Source organism: Lissotriton vulgaris, chromosome 12 (assembly GCF_964263255.1).
Source record: "Lissotriton vulgaris chromosome 12, aLisVul1.2, whole genome shotgun sequence".
Lineage (NCBI taxonomy): Eukaryota > Metazoa > Chordata > Amphibia > Caudata > Salamandridae > Lissotriton > Lissotriton vulgaris.
This window is the reverse complement of record NC_141700.1, coordinates 43971279-43989953: the sequence shown is the minus strand read 5'-3', so window position 1 is coordinate 43989953 and position 18675 is coordinate 43971279. Positions and strand designations below refer to the sequence as shown.

At 43.7% G+C, this 18675-nt stretch overlaps 1 protein-coding gene across 2 annotated transcripts in view; it reads left to right on the top strand.

The window, feature by feature from the left end:
- Window positions 1-18675, top strand: part of CIST1 (colon, intestine and stomach enriched 1) — a 106925-nt gene that overhangs the window by 62959 nt on the left and 25291 nt on the right. The window contains exon 2 of one of the 2 annotated variants that reach the window (XM_086947003.1): window positions 10128-10580. In XM_086947003.1, the coding sequence (XP_086803129.1) occupies window positions 10128-10580 (453 nt within the window). Of the gene's footprint in view, window positions 1-10121; window positions 10581-18675 lie in introns of both variants that reach the window. The other variant, XM_086947002.1, reaches the window with a different exon arrangement.

Below are 18675 nucleotides of genomic sequence, written 5' to 3'. Positions count from 1 at the left end.
ATGCTGCCTCGAAACCTGAGTTCAAGGCCTTTATACACACTGTATGATGTTGTTCTATCTTCATCCGCTGGGCAGCAGGGCTCTCGGCAAACCCATAACAAAGCTAATCTGTATATACATCGCGAGGATGCTTTTTATTATAAATAAATAAGCATTTCCAGTGGTTAGACAGAGGAGACACTTCTGCTGACATTGAGAGGTCCCTGCATGGTGAGGCTTCCCCAAGCAGCTGCCTAACATCTGCGCGAGGGGTGTCCCGTTTATGAGCAAGACGGGGTCCTACATTCAGTCCCGCCAGGTAACGCGGTTGTATCATCCCTTGGGGGGATTCTTGGCCACACACTCTAGACACACACAGGGTGGGGATTGCATAATAGGAGTACGCCTGATTACTACCTTGCTTATATGCCTGCATATATACATACTGCTCTTAGCACCATGGTGTAATTATACCTGCTATTTACTATTTTGGTGCTTGTAATCACTTTCATATGCTTCTGTCTATCAATCACTGCAGCACATGTTTTCTATACAAGAATAATGTTGGTTCAGTATATGTATTGAAGAAGTGCCATTGTGTATTCTCTGTACACTTCCTTGAGAACAAGAGTGCACGAGTGACTGAGCGAAAGGGTTCTAGATCTGTTACCACGATCCTGAGGGGTCAGGGTAGTCATGTTCAGTGGTTGTCAGAAACCATTTGCTCCCTGTTTAGGTTTTCTGAAGTTTTTGGATCAAGTTATTGCCCATTTAGCCCTTAAATATGCACATGGCATGTTCTTAGGTGAATTTAACATACATTTAGATAACATTGACAGTGCAGATGCTCTGGCCTTCAAAGAGACAATGAATATGCTTAATCTTAGCATGTATGTGGTGACACCGAGTCATCAAGGAGGGCACACGCTGGATCAATTTTATTCCAACATGCCAATTCAGATGAAGGATCGGCAACCACTGTCCTGGTCAGATCATTTTTAAATTAGATTTTCCTGCCAACGACAAGTAATACAGGACCCTTTCCTGAACGTGTTGACCCATAATGGGAAAGCTTTTAATAGAATAGATCCGCAGGAATTATCAAAGGTTTTAAAGCAGTATCTCCCTGAATTATCCGGCAATATTTATGACAATCTCACAAAATATGATAGATGGATCAGAAAGGCTACAGAAGATTTGGCCCCGGTCTTCTGGAGCAAAGTACACAGAAGTACACCTTCTAGTCCATGGTTTTCAGCTGACCTTACTATAGAGAAAAAACATTGTAAGACACTAGAGCGTAAACAGAGGAAGGATTATAATCCAGCAGACAAAGAGATCTTCAAGCTTCTGCTTCTGGGGGGCCCGCCACCTTGTTGGGCAAACTGCAGCGGGTTCAGAATGTTGCTGCAAAATTGGCACTCTCTCGCCGGCGCCTTGATTCTTCTTCAGCTGCACTCAAGGATCTCCATTGGCTGCCTATTCCCCAGCGTATTGAATTCAAAGCTCTGTGCTTGGTCTTTCGGGCTCTTCAAGGCCTGGGACCGATTTCTTTGCAGGAGCTGTTCTCCTGGTACACCCCTACCAGATCTCTTCGTTCTGCTTCAGCTTACTTAGTGGCAGTTCCTAAGATCCGGAGGATACGGATGGGTGGCCGCTCTTTCGGCTACACGGCATCCAGGTTATGGAATGCGCTGCCACTGTCTCTTCGAAGCTTGGTAGACTTTTCTTCTTTCAAAAGGGACTAAAAACTCACCTCTTCCCAAGGACACTATAGTTGGCTGTTAACGTAATGTTTCTTGTGTTCAGGCCATGAAAGATCACAGCGCCAGGATACCCGTTGGGTGACAGCTGCACTTTACAAGTGTGCCATACAATACAATACAATACAATACAATACAAGCAGGCACAAAAGGCACACTGTGCGGCTATAACCACAGCAAAGCAAGTTTACTTTGAGGAGTGCATAGGAAAGGCAAGAAATAGATCTAAAGAGATCTCTTCTATTGTTAAGAGCTTCACGGCCTGCACTTTTACTAAGTTAGCCTTCATAGACTGGTGTGACATGTTATCAAGCTTCTTCACCAATAAGATTATTAGCATTCAAGCCACCCTAGTTATAGGATGGCTTCCCGAGGTTGTCGCCGAGATCCTAGGGCTGGCTAAGAAGTCTCCCAACAGCTGGAACAAACCTTGGTAGTTTTGATTCTGTTCATTTGGACTGCACGATGAGGGCTTCAAAGCCATCACATCTGGCTCTCTCATGTTCCATGTCCCCTGAAATTGTTGGCTTCGGTGTCAGAGACTATCAATCCAGTGGTAAATGGGGTTGTAAATACCTCAATCAGTACAGCCCCAGTCCCCAGTGGTTGGAAGCAGCAAAGATTCTTCCACTTATTAAAAAGCCAACGGCGGACCCGGCCATCCTGGCCAATTATAGACTGATTTTCTTGCTGCCAGCTTTTTCCAAAATTCTGGAGGATGAAGTGAATATGCCATTGTCAAACTTCTCGGAAGTTAATAAGCTGTTACATCCTAGCCAGCCAGGTTTTAGAGCCCATTACAGTACAGAAACTGCACTGGGTGAGGTATCGGAATACATCAAAGGAAACCTTGCTGGGGGAGGGAACGGCCATATTGGTCATGTTGGACGTATTAGCGACCTTCGATACCATTCCCCACTCGCGACTGCTAGACCGCCTCCAGGATATTGGAGAGACAGGACGTGCTTTGGACTGGCTAGCATCATTTCTAGCAGACAGGGGCCAGCAAGTTTGGATTCCGGCCTGCGTAGCTAGCCCAAGGAATGTGGACACTGGAGTTCCTTAAGGCCCGGCCCGAAGTCCATCACTTTTCAACTTATACCCAACACCCATAGCATCTATAGCAGAAGAACTAGGAGCGAAGGTGCTGTCTTATGCAGACGACATTCAACTACTTTTCTCCTGGAGTAAGGGATCCGAGCTCTATCGCACCCAAATTAAAATCCGCCTTACTGCAGTTTTTTACTGGCTAGCCATAGTCCAAATTAAATGTAATGAAGATAAGACGGAAATTCTCTTCTTTGGGACTTTCCCTTCTGACTTTGTGTCAACTATTTGGCCAGAGGACGTTTCCCCGCCTGTTCCTCAAAAGGACTCTGTTAAAAATCTGGCAATGACCTTTGAGAATAAACTATCCTTTTGCCCGCAGGTCAAAAAGCTTGTGGGTACATGCTTTGGAATTTTGAGGTCTCGAAAGAAATTCCTGCCCCTATTCTCTTTTTCTGCTAGGAAAACAGTTATTCAGGCACTAGTCACATCTAGACTGGTTTACGGTAATGCTCTTTATCTGGGCCCAGCCGCGGTCGGTAGGGGAGTACCTGCCGGGGCGGTGACGTGGGGAGGAGGAGGGGCAGTGTGGGGGTTAATAATGTATGGATACTGGAGGTTTGCAGGTAAGTAAACATTTAAATAAATCAAATGAATTTTGTTGCGCGCACTTCATTGCCTTTGGGGATGCAGTGCGCGCAACAAAATTAGTTTGATTTATTTAAATGTTTACTTACCTGCAAACCTCCAGTATCCATACATTACTAACCCCCACCCTGCCACTCCTCCTCCCCAAGTCACCGCCCAGCAGGTACTCCCCTACCGACCGCGGCTGTCTGGGCATACCGTAATATCTTGTGGACATATTGCAGTTGATCCAGAATGCGGCAGCTCGCCTTCTGTTGAATGTGCCAAAAAGCCAACACATTGGCCCTCATTTGTGGGGACTTCACTGGTTGCCCATTAGGGAGAGGATTACATTTAAGACTTGATACTGGTGCATGATACTCTGTTTCAGATGGGACCCGAATACCTTAGCGCTAGATCTAGCTTCTACAACCCAGCTAGACATTTACGCGCCACCAATAAACTGCTAGCTTCTGTCCCAAAGTACCAGCGCCAAAGATCAGGCGGCAGATCACTAACTTTTTGGGGTGCTTCAACATGGATCCAGCTCCCGACGGAGCTGTGCTCTGTTGGTAACTCATTGCTGTTCAGGAAGAAACTGAAAACTGTGCAAATCTAACTGTCATCTTCACGCCCTCTCTATGTCTGCGCCTGGGACACTCCTGGCAGTAGCTGCGCGTATTATAAATCACATATCATATCATAACTCAGATATAAGCCTGTTGTAAATCAAATCTACTCTTACAAAACCCTGCCATTCAGGCCTGGGATCAAAAAAACAGTCAAAATATCGAGTTTTTAATATGTGTAACTCACACCCAGGCCAGGACATAACACAAAAAATCATAAAATTTGCTTTAAGTGTGCTCCCAGAATACGATCCTGCCTCTGGTTTGAAATTCCGTCCCACAAAACTGGATTCCAGATTTCCTTCGCCGTATCGCGAGAACATATGGCCCTCCCTCTGCTAGCGACGGAAGCCGCCTTCATACCCAACCTTTGCCTGAGATGAAAGCCAGAGTGACTTCCAAGCTTGCCTCTCCCTTGCTAGCATTAAGGTATTCTACATGGTGTACAATTCTGCTCTGGGGAAATGCAGACCAAAGTGCAAATATCCACTGTTTTACTTTACTTTTTCTCCTCCTTCTCCTGGGAAAATATTTTTCTCTGTGGAGGAACTTTTTTTTACAAAAAATATTTTATTGTTCAATCCATAGCTTATAACAGAACATATTTAAATACATGATTGTTCACAGTCATAACAGACATAATCCTCCACATAAACATAAACATAAACCAGCAAATATAAACACATTTTGCCAAGATCATACAGTTAGTTAATATATTCAATCATTGGGGCCCAGATCTGAATACCCAATTTTTTCCGATTAATTGACTTAAGGCAGTGGAGACTATATTCCAAGTAAAAAATATTATAAAATGTAGCCCACCACATCTCAAACGAAGGGGCGTCCCGCTGTAACCAGACTGAGGCAATACATAACCGTGCTACCGCAGCTGCAATGAATATTATATATCTACATTTTTATGCTGGTTGACCAGTTTCTAGATTGTCCCCAACCCCCAACAACATTACATCCTTAGTCATATGAATTTGTAGCCCGGTAATTTCAGACAGAAACTGGTCTATTTGAAGCCTTAATTGCTGAAGCACGATACAGTCAAAAAACACATGCACAATGTCAGCACTTTCCATGCTGCATCAGAAACACTCTCCATCATTAGAGCCCCCCCCCCACTTCATCATCCTCTCTGATGTATGATACAGATCAAAAATTGTCTTGAAGTGCTGGGCTTTCAAATTCGCGGACATCTGAATCTTTCCTGCCATATTGATTACATGCTGCAGATACTCGCCTTCCTGCCCCATTCGTACACACCATTTACTGCCTTGCGCAGCCAGATCATCCGGTTGTATTTCGATGAATATGGCATGCAGTGCCCCAGTCCTTGCCCTTCTTCTAATTGCCTCAACTATCGAGGACTTAGTTATTCCCTCTCGCATGTGATGCTTAAATAAAAAATCCAGAACTTGCAAATATTTAAAAAAAATCCTTTTGTGGAAGCCCATATCAATCCATTAACCCTAAGAATGAGGCTAATACCCCCTCATATAAATCTCCTAATTGTCTAATCCCCTTAGCCCACCAGCTCTACATCCTGTAATCCCAAAATATAGCGGGAATATAGATGTCGTATGTAACAGAGTATAATAACTAATCCATGAAATGTCAGTCATTTTGCGTACCGATTTCCACACCTTGTATGCTGCGAGCACTACCTTAAAATTCGTTTTTTTTTAAATAGCTTGGTTCATAAAACTTGACTAAGGAGTTTCTAGGTTCTGTCCCTAACAACATCTGATAAATTGACTGTGATTCCTCCATCACCACATCTTCCCCTGTTAACAAGATCTGTATATTTTGGAATATACCTGCGTAATAATAGAAAGTAAAATTAGGAACCGATCACCCCCTGGATCTTGTAGTAGCACCATATATTTAAACGCCTGTCTCGCTTTCCTTTGTCCCCATATAAACCTATCACAGATAGATTGCACTCTCTGTAGTTGTACTTTAGTTAATTCTAGCGGTACCGCCCAAAAGTAATACATAACTTTTGGAAGGATAGTCATCTTAAGCACATTGCATCTTCCAACCAGCGTAAGATGCAAGCATTCTAACCGATCAAGCTGCTGTTTAATCCCAGGAACTATACTACCCCAGTTCACTTCTATCAAATCTTCCAGGGACATTCTAATTGTCAAGTCAAGTCAAGTCAAAAAGGCTTTATTTCGATAAAAAGTTATCATAAAAGCTTCACATAAAACACAAGTACATCAAGTTTAAAAGCAAAGGCAAAAGCAAGCATAAATAAGCAGCAAGAGTTTATATGTAAAAGAAAAGAATTTGTTAAAAAGTTGCATTATTTTTAAAAAAATCATTTGGTAGTCGATTTAAAAAAGAATTAAACAATTAGTTTTAGCCTTTTAGCTCTGATAGACCAAGCCCATGATAAGAATTTGGCTAGGGCGCAAGCATAGGTGGCGCGACTGTCAGACATTAATATGCAAATTGCGTCCATGTGGCTCCTAGTGCCCAACTGACGGCATACGTTTTTGAGCCATACCCTCCTGGGTAGGGCAAACTCTCCACATTCAAACATGAAGTGTGCCACTGTCTCTGGTCTATCTAGGCATGCTGGGCAAAGCTCTATAGTTTGTGCAGGGGATTTCCATCGTGAGGTAAAAGAATACAAAGGAAGAGTTCCTGCTCTAAATTTGAAATACAGGGCCCTATCAAAGGGTTTTTCGATAGTGTCAAGATACAGTTCCCGTTTTGGTAGGTCCTTGAACCTCAAAAAGTCTTCAGTAAGTCTGCCCAGGAAAGTACTGGTATTCCTTTGTAGCGAGATCCAGTTCCAATAAAGTTTCTTAAGAATTGACTTTGGGGGTGAAGATCTATTTACCCACGCATCATTTAAGCCCAGGTTTAGTAACAATGTTTTCATATCTCTCAGCCATTTGATTTTATGCCACCCTGGTAATGTCATGATTTCTGAAAGACCTTGCGCGTATTTACCAAGTTCCTCCACTCGCCACAGGCGTGCCCATAGCAAGAGTGGACGGAATCTTGCAAGATCGTCAATTGGGCGACAACCTAGGTCCAACATTAGCGGGACCGTAGGAGTACCCTGTGGGAGTGACATAATCGCTCTACAAAATTTCTTCTCTGATCTTGGCAGGTCGTTAGTGATAGATGAACCCCAAAGTTCTGCCCCATAAAGAGCAGAACTAACCCCTTTAGCTGAGTAGATTTCGAGGACAACAGCTATCGGTCTGGTTGAGCAGGAGCGTTGTTCTTTCAAAAGGGCTCCTGTTATCCTCTTATGGGTTAATAGCATTTTGTCCAGATGTGGGGTCCATTGCATTTTATGTGATAAACGAATACCAAGATAGTCGAAAACTTCTACCCTCTCCAAGGGTTCCGCATTCAGGGTAGGGGGGCGGACTGGTTTTTTTGGAGGATTCAACACAAGGTATTTTGTCTTGCTCGTGTTAATTACCAGGCCTCGTTTAGAGCAAAAGGATTGAAAGTTATTTAGGAGCCTTTGGAGGCCTATTGGGGTTTTTGATATTAAAAGCGTATCGTCCGCGAAGAAGAGGGTAGGTATACGTTCGCCAGCCAGGGATGGTTCGTCAGAAGGATGTTCCCGGAGATGCTCGACCACCCCATTGATGTAAAGGGAAAAGAGGGTGGGAGCTAACACGCATCCCTGGCGGACCCCTCTCTCAACCGGGATACTACTTGTTTTTTCCCCTCCTGGGCCCCACCTAATCTGGGCAAAGCTATTTTCATGTAGCCTGACGAGTAGTGAGAGTAAATAATGGGGCAACCCCATATCAGCCAAAACACTCCATAGGGTCTCCCTCGGTACAAGGTCAAAGGCAGTCTTTAAATCGATAAACGCGAGATAAAGACTGCCCTTGCCTATAACCACGACGTTCCAATACACCATCATCAGTCTAAAAGCTTGTTCAATTGTCCCGGTACCCACTCTAAAGCCCGCCTGGTAGTCAGAAAGGATTTTGTTATCTTCTATCCAGTCTAGTATTCTGACCAGTAAGACCTTGCCAACTACTTTTTGACTAATGTCCAACAAGCTGATGGGTCTATAATTTGATGGATCTTCTCTGGCACCTTTTTTAAAAATAGGGACCACCTCCGCCCCTTTCCACGAGGAGGGGATAGGGGCGCCCTTACAGATGGCGACAAGTAGGCAGTGAATCAATTTTCCCCACTTTGGAATGTCTGATCGCAAAAGGTCGCCAGGAATTCCATCCGGGCCAGCAGCTTTTTGGGGCATGATAGTGCCTATCGCATATTCCACTTCTTTAATTGTGAAGTCGAAGTCTTCAGGGTGGATGTCCCAATTTAGTGGGAACAATGTTGAAACCACTACCCTCCCTTCGGGGTCATTGGGAGCAGTAGAGATAAAATGATCATCTTGGCGGGTATAAAGCTTTGAAAAGTGTTTAACCCACGCCTGGCTTGGGATATTACATGTTATCAAGTCGCTATCTGGCCTGTTTCTAGCTCTGATAGTATCCCAGAAACATTTAGAATCTTTCTTGGAGCTAGCTTCTTTAAGGGTACACCAATAGGCCTCTTCCCACTCCTTTTTTGCTTGTGCCAGTATTCTCTTGTGCTCTTTCCTGGCTATCTGTATCAGGGGTTGGGATTTGCCTTTAACGGCCTCAATTAAATGAGTCTTAGCCCTCCTGCATGCTGTGGTGTACCAATCATGCATTCCCTTAGTTTTATGCTGGGACATATTCCTCCCTGCGTATTACCTAGGTATCTGGCTTCGTCAGTTACCCGTGCATCTCCTGGACATACCCTTTTAGTACATACAATCTGTGTTTTAGAAGAATTTAACTTATAGCCTGCAACCACAATTAAACTTGTCTGCCACTCTTTCTATCTCTATTACTTCTTGCGCGGGTCTGCAGATGCCACTGCTATGTCATCTGCATAGGCTAATACTCGCACCTGATATTGTCTACAACTTATGGATATAATACGCACACTCTGCTCCAACATAACCAAAAATGGATTGATATGTATTGCAAATAACAGCGGGGAGCAAGGACATTCCTGTCTTGTCCCCCTACTGATATGGACTGGCTTTGATGTCTTGCCCATGACACAAATCCTAGCTCGTAGTGACTTATATATACTTTGTATAGCGCTAATATAACCCTGCCCAAACCCTGTCTCCCGCATAATGGCCCATAAGTATAACCATGACACATGGTCGAACGCTTTTTCCGCGTCAAGAAAAACTGTGGAGGAACTCTAGTGCTTCACTGGAGTAAACACCTACCATGTCCATGTTGGGGAAAGCATCTCATCTCTTGTTGCAAATTACAGCAGCTGAAAAGCCGTTTTGCACCATCCATGTCTTTAGTTTGATCCCATAATTTTAGCTTTTTTACAGGTCTCGATAACAAAATCTTGACTGCGATAAAGATGACATTTTCTAAATGTTAATGTAACAAGATATTGATTTTAGGGACAGGTGTCAAATGTGAATTTTGGATTATTGACAATAAATACATAGCAACAATATTGGAGTCAACGTTTTCATGACGATGTTGGTGTACGTCACTTTTTTGGGGGTAAAATTATGAGTTGTGACTCTAGAACTTAAGATCTTATACATTAAATGCAAAGCTGGGACTAAGCGCGAGCATGTAATAACATTTTCACACTCAGGACCAGTATTGCACTATCATAAGTGTTTAATGCAGTGGTAGAAAATATTATTCAACTGGCAGGATCTATGCACCTCGTTGCTTTTTTTATGGCTATTTTTGCCTGCTAATTCCAGGCTTTCTGATTTAAATATATATTGTCCCAGTGTTTTCTTTTGTTTCATTTATTACAATGTTGAAATTAAATCACAATCAGTCAGTTCTTGCCCGACTAAAGTAATTTTTTTTCTTATTTAGAACTTTATGTATGTTTATTTATATATATTTGTTCAATTAAGAGAAGAGCGAGGCACAGCATATACATTAACGTGCTTACATTACATCTTCACTATTCCATCTCTGTTGTTTATAATTGCAATGTTGGAAGTCAAATACAAGATATATTTACTGCAGACCTTGATTTCTAGCATTAGACAACTCAACAGCTACGGCAATCACTGTACCAACAGTGGAGGAAAGCACAAGAGTTTCAGGTACATCAGCTGCCAACACCACCACGGCCCGTGGCGCAGACCTCACATCCCCAAGCGCAAACCTCACGTCCACAAGCGCAAACCTCACATCAACTGCAGAGGGGACTACTACACACCATCCAACCACTGCAAGCAATGTCTCTGAGACTTCTGTCCTGGCAGGAACTGAAGGAAAAGCCACCCAGCTAACAAACACCCCGTCCTCGTCCACCGCGTCCTCGCCCGCCACGTCCTCGTCCAGCACGAGCAATGCCACCAGCACGGGGGCGCCATCTACTTCTGAGTCCAGCAACAATGAAAGTAGTACCATCCTTGCCCCACCAAACCCTAGCAAGACTAGCATCACACCAAAGCCCACTGTGACGGTCAGCTGGACGACGACCAACAGTTCAGGTACAATTACCAACGTGTACGCTAATATGTGTGATCTTAATGGCTAATATTTGAAGATTTTTGTTTCTTCATCCTGATAGGTGTGAAACTCCTTTTGTATGCTATTTGGCTAATGAACTTCCCGCACCCCTCCTAAGAACCTCAAAATACATTGGGAATAAATTATAGTACACAGTATCTCAGTGGGTTGCGCATTCACTTTAGAGACGTGTGGGCCACCTAGGGTTCGCAGCTGTAAATCCTGCCAGGTTGGTCTGGGGCTTTCACACTTCCAAAATGGGTACTGACAACAATTCTTTAAGAAGCAAGAGATAATTGTGTCTCTTTTTATTGCTGTTGTCCCTATCACCATTTTCACATTTGTGTATCCGTGTCTCAAGATGTTTCATACACAACTTTCAATAGTATAAAGCCACATCAGATTTGTGGTTTCCCAAGTCAGTTCATAATCATAAAGTAAATCTACACATGATACTTCCTAGGTACTACTTCTGTTAGCCTATCTGTGCTCCAGTGCTTAATTTGTGGCAGGTAGTCCGCTCCGGCACTCCTTTTAGTGGTCCAGGGCTTATTTTTTATCATCAGAATTTTACCAAGTGAGAGAAACCAGAAAAGGGATAAAGAAAAGGGATGAAAAAGATAGGAAAAAAGTGACAAAGGGAGAAAGTAAGGATGAAAACAAATCTGTAGATTGAGGAAAAAAGTAAGATAGTGTAGGTTGGAAGAAAGAGGTGTGAGGTGGAATAAAGTCCAGGCAGCCTCTGTGTTCATGAGATAAAGAGACAGGAAATGTAGAGTGGTGGAAGAAAAAGGCATGAGGTGGAATCAAGATTCAGCGGCCTTGTTATTCATTACATAAAGAAACAGGAAGTTTAGGGGAAAGAAAGCGGCATGAGGTGGAATCAAGACCAGGCAGCTTCGTTATTCATGGGATAAAGAGAGAGAAGTGTGCGGCGGTGGAAGAAAGAGGTGTGAGGTGGACCCAAGACCAGGCAGCCTCCGTATTCATGGGGTATAGAGACAAGAAGTGTAGGTGGTGGAAGAAAGAGGCAGGAGTTGGAATCAAGACCAGGCAGCCTCAGTATTCATGAGGTATAGAGACAGGAAGTGTAGGGTGGAGGAAGAAAGAGGCATGAGGTGGAATCAAGACCAGGCAGCCTCGATATTCATGAGATAAAGAGACAGGAAGTGTAGGGGGTGGAAGGAAGAGGCATGAGGTAGAATCAAGACCAGGCAGCCTTGATGTTCATGAGATAAAGAAACAGGAAGTGGAAGGGGTGGAAGAAAGAGGCATGAGGTGGAATCAAGACCAGGCAGCCTCAGTATTCCTGAGGTATAGAGACAGGAAGTGTAGGGTGGAGGAAGAAAGAGGCATGAGGTGGAATCAAGACCAGGCAGCCCCGGTATTAAGCAACCACAGCATTGGGTCGGCCCCTAAGAAAACTGTGCTTTGGGACCCTGCACTTATTTTTTTTTTTAAACAAATTAAACACTGTATAAATCTATGTGTTATGCAAAAAACAAGGTGGCACCTTTGTCTGACACGTCCATGTACACATCTGATCCATCTGTCCATGTCTTGCTGTTCCAAATAATGGGAAACACGTAGACACGAGTCCCAGATTGTAAATGACTGTTGTTTAAAAGCCAAGGCTATGGACGGGTTTCACATACGACACTCAAAAATGTGGACATTTTGAGATTTATTATGGGTCTACTTTTTTTTCACACACAGACTTTTGCAGAATGTTGGTTCTTTGTCCTTTGAGAAGATTCCAGAGTACCTTCACACAAGCCAAGCTTTTCATTGCTTAGCAAAATAGGATGTTATGCACAGTAATGTCATTTGTACTGCAATCAAACCCAGCCAAGTTGGAAAAATAGTCGGATTATTTTTCTCTACAAGTTTCCTCTTCATGGAGTTTCTCAAGGCCTAGCATCATTGCACAGGAGGAGGGGCCTCATTTGTGTTCTGTAAAGTACGCCTTACGCAGAACCATATTGTCAGTGTTCATATGGATACATGCAACATACATTGACGTGGAAGTTGTCATTCTGATGCAGATGTAACAAAACAAGAAACTGCAATATGTTCCCAGATGTTCTAGAAAGTTGCAAAACAAAACTTTTTCAAGTCCCTAATAGTAAATTAGAAACACCAGCTTTATTGCTTTACTTGTTGAAAAATAGTCTTAACATGACGTCATAGTGTCTAGGAGTGATTATATATACCTGATAGTCTTTATGTAGAGACCTAACCACAGACATGGCTTTCTCTGCTTGAGGCTCATAGGTGTGACGTAGCAGAATGGCTTTTAGAATCTGAAAGTCTGAGTGGGGCATCTACAGCGAAACAGCCCCCCTAATCACGTGTTGGGAAAATGTGGAAAAACATTGGTTATAGCATGCAGTAGATAAAATATTTTCAGCCAAAAATCTACTCAGCACCATCCTGCGGCTCTTGAGAGAGGCCTTTCTCTCCAGAAAGAAAAGACAAGCAGAAGCTGGTTCAGCTCCCAACCCTGACATCTCTCAGAAATAGCAAAAAACACAGTTGATGGACAGAATGCAGAACAATGTCTTACATTCACCTCAGTACAAAGATCTGGGCCTAAATCCATCGTTTTTTTGCACTCCACACCACCCTAGGTCAGACACTGGCTATATGCAAATCAGCCTTGACTCTGTGCCTCATGGGAACAGTCCAGCCTGAACTACAGCTCAGAAATACTCATGAATCACGGACTTATTTTGCCCTCTTGGGGTTCACGGGTGAGCTGCAACGCATCTTTGTTGACAGCAGTGATGGAATACCATAGCAGTCAAAGATGTGTGGCGTAAACACGTTCATAAAAATGCACAAAAGAAAAAAATGCAGTTGTGTGAAAATGTACCCGTGCGGTCCTTTATCAACCGATGTCTCCTCAGAGTCAAGGCAACTTCATAAGGCTGTGCAAATTCTCACCGCGGAGCTCCGCATTTTATCTTTGTATTACTGCTATATAGTTCCGTTACTTTTTAGAAACTTTCTTACAACTACAGTATATTTGTAGGTGCAGTGTCTCCAGTTCTTGGCCTCGACAACACACAAAGTCTGAACAGAAAGTGCTAGAACGTAATACACTTTACCGCATAGGCCGCAAATACAAGTCAGGCTGAGCAGATTTTCATTTCCGGCGAAGCAGAATGCCATTTCCGGTGGAGCAGAATGTCATTTCCGGCGAAGCAGAATGTAATTTCCGGTGGAGCAGAATGTCATTTCCGGTGGAGCAGAGTTGCATTATAGAATGAGAAATTTTCTAGTTCTCACAAAGGAAAGTTTCAATTCTATTAAGGACGCGGAGGCGAGGATTATGCTAGTCCTTTCTCCATTTTATTGGACAGCACGTTAAAAGTATAAAAGAAAAACAACATCCATGAACTACCCTAACCAACATGGCAGCGGTAGTCATGGCAGCACATTAACCAATCAGAGTCCATACAACAGCATAAAGGTATCCCACGTCGGTAGTCCTTCCTCTTTCGTTGCTGCTACTGGAAATAAGTCTTTTACCCTCTAGTCCATTTTCTGATCGGAGCCTGGGGAAGAGAAACAATAATAATATCTTGTCCAGTACAATGTTGAATACATTCCAAACACATTGCAATGGGAATAAGCAAAGATAACTGCAGTAAGAAGCAAGAAAATATCATGTAAAACAGATCAGTCCAATATATACAGTAAACATTGGAAAAGAAAATTACTTCTCTCAAAAGAAGAAACACAATCACTGTAATCCACAATCCTGGGAGGGAAGGCTAGACAAAGCCAGGGTGGGATAATCCTCGCCTCCGCGTCCTTGATAAAATTGAAACTTTCCTTTGTGAGAACTAGGAAATTTCTCATTCTATGTCAGGAAGTGGAGGCGAGGATTATGCTTGTTTAAAGCTTACTCACCACCAGAGAAGCAGCCTCATGGATTGGCTTAAAATAAAACTTTTTGAAAGTTGAATCGGAAGGCCAATCCGCTGCATTCATATGTCCTCCAATCTGCCTCCAACTTGGACAGCCTTGGATGCCATTGTGCATCTAGTGGAAGGAGCGCCGAAGTTCGTAATGTTAATACCAGCCTCAGACATAATCCACCTGACCCATCTGGCTATGGTAGGAGAAGAAACAGCCTTGAATGGTTTCTTAATTGCAATAAGCAATTGTCTTTCGCCCGGAGGGCGGACTTCCAGAGTCACATCTTCATAAGTTTTGAGGCAACGAACAACACATAGTTTAGGCGAGTCCGGAAACGCTGGATAAGATACTGACCTTGTATTGCACTTAGTTCTTCTGGAAACGGTAAAAGTAACCCCATCAGGGGTAAAGACTCTGGCGGAAATATCAAGGGCACGTACATCAGAAGCCCTTTTGCAAGATATGAGACAGAGGAGAATTGCCAATTTAGCCGAAAGCTCCTTACGTGAAAGATACTCATTATCCTGCCAGGAAAGAAGGAAACGCAAAACCACATTCACATCCCATAACCCGGAATAGCGAGGTTCCGGGGGGCGTGAAAGACGAATACCCTTGAGGAGTTTACAAACCCAAGGATGCTCTCCGACAGGAGAACCATCCACAAGGGCATGACCAGCGGAAATTGCTGATCTGAAAGAATTGATGGTAAAGTATGCAAGTTTCTCGTGGAAAAGTTCAGCAAGGAAGTTAATTACCTCTGTCACAGAGGAGCCCACGGGATCCAGGTGTTTTGCCACGCACCAACGAACCCATCTGTTCCAGGCTGATCGGTATCGTTTAGTGGTACTAGGGGCCCAGGCTCGCTGAATGAGGAGTTCAGCGCCTCTCGAAAGAGTGTCATTAGACCAACGTCCCCTGAATCCTCCAGGCCATGAGACGTAGATGGCCTTGGAGAACCAGGGGGTGTGGATGACCCAATGGATCCGTCAGAATGAGGTCGAAAGACGGCAACCGAAGAGGTCTGTCCCATGATAACTCTAGAAGGGACGGGAACCAACATTGAGCCCTCCGGATCGGAGTGATCAAGATTAGAGAGGCTTGTTGTCTGCGGACCTGGGCTGATACCCTCTGAATGAACAGGAACGGGGGAAACGCGTAAGCTGGGAACCGGGACCAATCCTGCAGGAAGGCATCTACTGCTTCCGCGCCCGGGTCCGGCTTCCAGCTGTAGAACCGGGGAAGTTGGGCGTTCCACCTGGACGCAAACAAGTCCAACACTGGAAGGCCCCAAAGATCCGAAATCTTCTGAAACACAGAATGATCCAGTTTCCAATCGCTGGCATCCCGAAAATTCCTGGATTGCCAGTCCGCCACCATGTTCAGATCGCCGGGGAGGCACTCCACCATCACAGAAATCTGATGTATAAGGCAATAGTTCCAGAAATCCTTCGCAAGATCCGCTAGGACTTTGGAATGAGTGCTGCCCAGTCGATTGATATATCTGACCGCAGTCGTATTGTCTATCCGAAGAAGGACACAACAAAAGACTTTGGTCGTGGTAAACGAGCGGATGGTGAACGAACCCGCAAGGAGTTCCAAGCAGTTTCCTCTTCATGGAGTTTCTCAAGGCCTAGCATCATTGCACAGGAGGAGGGGCCTCATTTGTGTTCTGTAAAGTACGCCTTACGCAGAACCATATTGTCAGTGTTCATATGGATACATGCAACATACATTGACGTGGAAGTTGTCATTCTGATGCAGATGTAACAAAACAAGAAACTGCAATATGTTCCCAGATGTTCTAGAAAGTTGCAAAACAAAACTTTTTCAAGTCCCTAATAGTAAATTAGAAACACCAGCTTTATTGCTTTACTTGTTGAAAAATAGTCTTAACATGACGTCATAGTGTCTAGGAGTGATTATATATACCTGATAGTCTTTATGTAGAGACCTAACCACAGACATGGCTTTCTCTGCTTGAGGCTCATAGGTGTGACGTAGCAGAATGGCTTTTAGAATCTGAAAGTCTGAGTGGGGCATCTACAGCGAAACAGCCCCCCTAATCACGTGTTGGGAAAATGTGGAAAAACATTGGTTATAGCATGCAGTAGATAAAATATTTTCAGCCAAAAATCTACTCAGCACCATCCTGCGGCTCTTGAGAGAGGCCTTTCTCTCCAGAAAGAAAAGACAAGCAGAAGCTGGTTCAGCTCCCAACCCTGACATCTCTCAGAAATAGCAAAAAACACAGTTGATGGACAGAATGCAGAACAATGTCTTACATTCACCTCAGTACAAAGATCTGGGCCTAAATCCATCGTTTTTTTGCACTCCACACCACCCTAGGTCAGACACTGGCTATATGCAAATCAGCCTTGACTCTGTGCCTCATGGGAACAGTCCAGCCTGAACTACAGCTCAGAAATACTCATGAATCACGGACTTATTTTGCCCTCTTGGGGTTCACGGGTGAGCTGCAACGCATCTTTGTTGACAGCAGTGATGGAATACCATAGCAGTCAAAGATGTGTGGCGTAAACACGTTCATAAAAATGCACAAAAGAAAAAAATGCAGTTGTGTGAAAATTTACCCGTGCGGTCCTTTATCAACCGATGTCTCCTCAGAGTCAAGGCAACTTCATAAGGCTGTGCAAATTCTCACCGCGGAGCTCCGCATTTTATCTTTGTATTACTGCTATATAGTTCCATTACTTTTTAGAAACTTTCTTACAACTACAGTATATTTGTAGGTGCAGTGTCTCCAGTTCTTGGCCTCGACAACACACAAAGTCTGAACAGAAAGTGCTAGAACGTAATACACTTTACCGCATAGGCCGCAAATACAAGTCAGGCTGAGCAGATTTTCATTTCCGGCGAAGCAGAATGCCATTTCCGGTGGAGCAGAATGTCATTTCCGGCGAAGCAGAATGTAATTTCCGGTGGAGCAGAATGTCATTTCCGGTGGAGCAGAGTTGCATTATAGAATGAGAAATTTTCTAGTTCTCACAAAGGAAAGTTTCAATTCTATTAAGGACGCGGAGGCGAGGATTATGCTAGTCCTTTCTCCATTTTATTGGACAGCACGTTAAAAGTATAAAAGAAAAACAACATCCATGAACTACCCTAACCAACATGGCAGCGGTAGTCATGGCAGCACATTAACCAATCAGAGTCCATACAACAGCATAAAGGTATCCCACGTCGGTAGTCCTTCCTCTTTCGTTGCTGCTACTGGAAATAAGTCTTTTACCCTCTAGTCCATTTTCTGATCGGAGCCTGGGGAAGAGAAACAATAATAATATCTTGTCCAGTACAATGTTGAATACATTCCAAACACATTGCAATGGGAATAAGCAAAGATAACTGCAGTAAGAAGCAAGAAAATATCATGTAAAACAGATCAGTCCAATATATACAGTAAACATTGGAAAAGAAAATTACTTCTCTCAAAAGAAGAAACACAATCACTGTAATCCACAATCCTGGGAGGGAAGGCTAGACAAAGCCAGGGTGGGATAATCCTCGCCTCCGCGTCCTTGATAAAATTGAAACTTTCCTTTGTGAGAACTAGGAAATTTCTCATTCTATGTCAGGAAGCGGAGGCGAGGATTATGCTTGTTTAAAGCTTACTCACCACCAGAGAAGCAGCCTCATGGATTGGCTTAAAATAAAACTTTTTGAAAGTTGAATCGGAAGGCCAATCCGCTGCATTCATATGTCCTCCAATCTGCCTCCAACTTGGACAGCCTTGGATGCCATTGTGCATCTAGTGGAAGGAGCGCCGAAGTTCGTAATGTTAATACCAGCCTCAGACATAATCCACCTGACCCATCTGGCTATGGTAGGAGAAGAAACAGCCTTGAATGGTTTCTTAATTGCAATAAGCAATTGTCTTTCGCCCGGAGGGCGGACTTCCAGAGTCACATCTTCATAAGTTTTGAGGCAACGAACAACACATAGTTTAGGCGAGTCCGGAAACGCTGGATAAGATACTGACCTTGTATTGCACTTAGTTCTTCTGGAAACGGTAAAAGTAACCCCATCAGGGGTAAAGACTCTGGCGGAAATATCAAGGGCACGTACATCAGAAGCCCTTTTGCAAGATATGAGACAGAGGAGAATTGCCAATTTAGCCGAAAGCTCCTTACG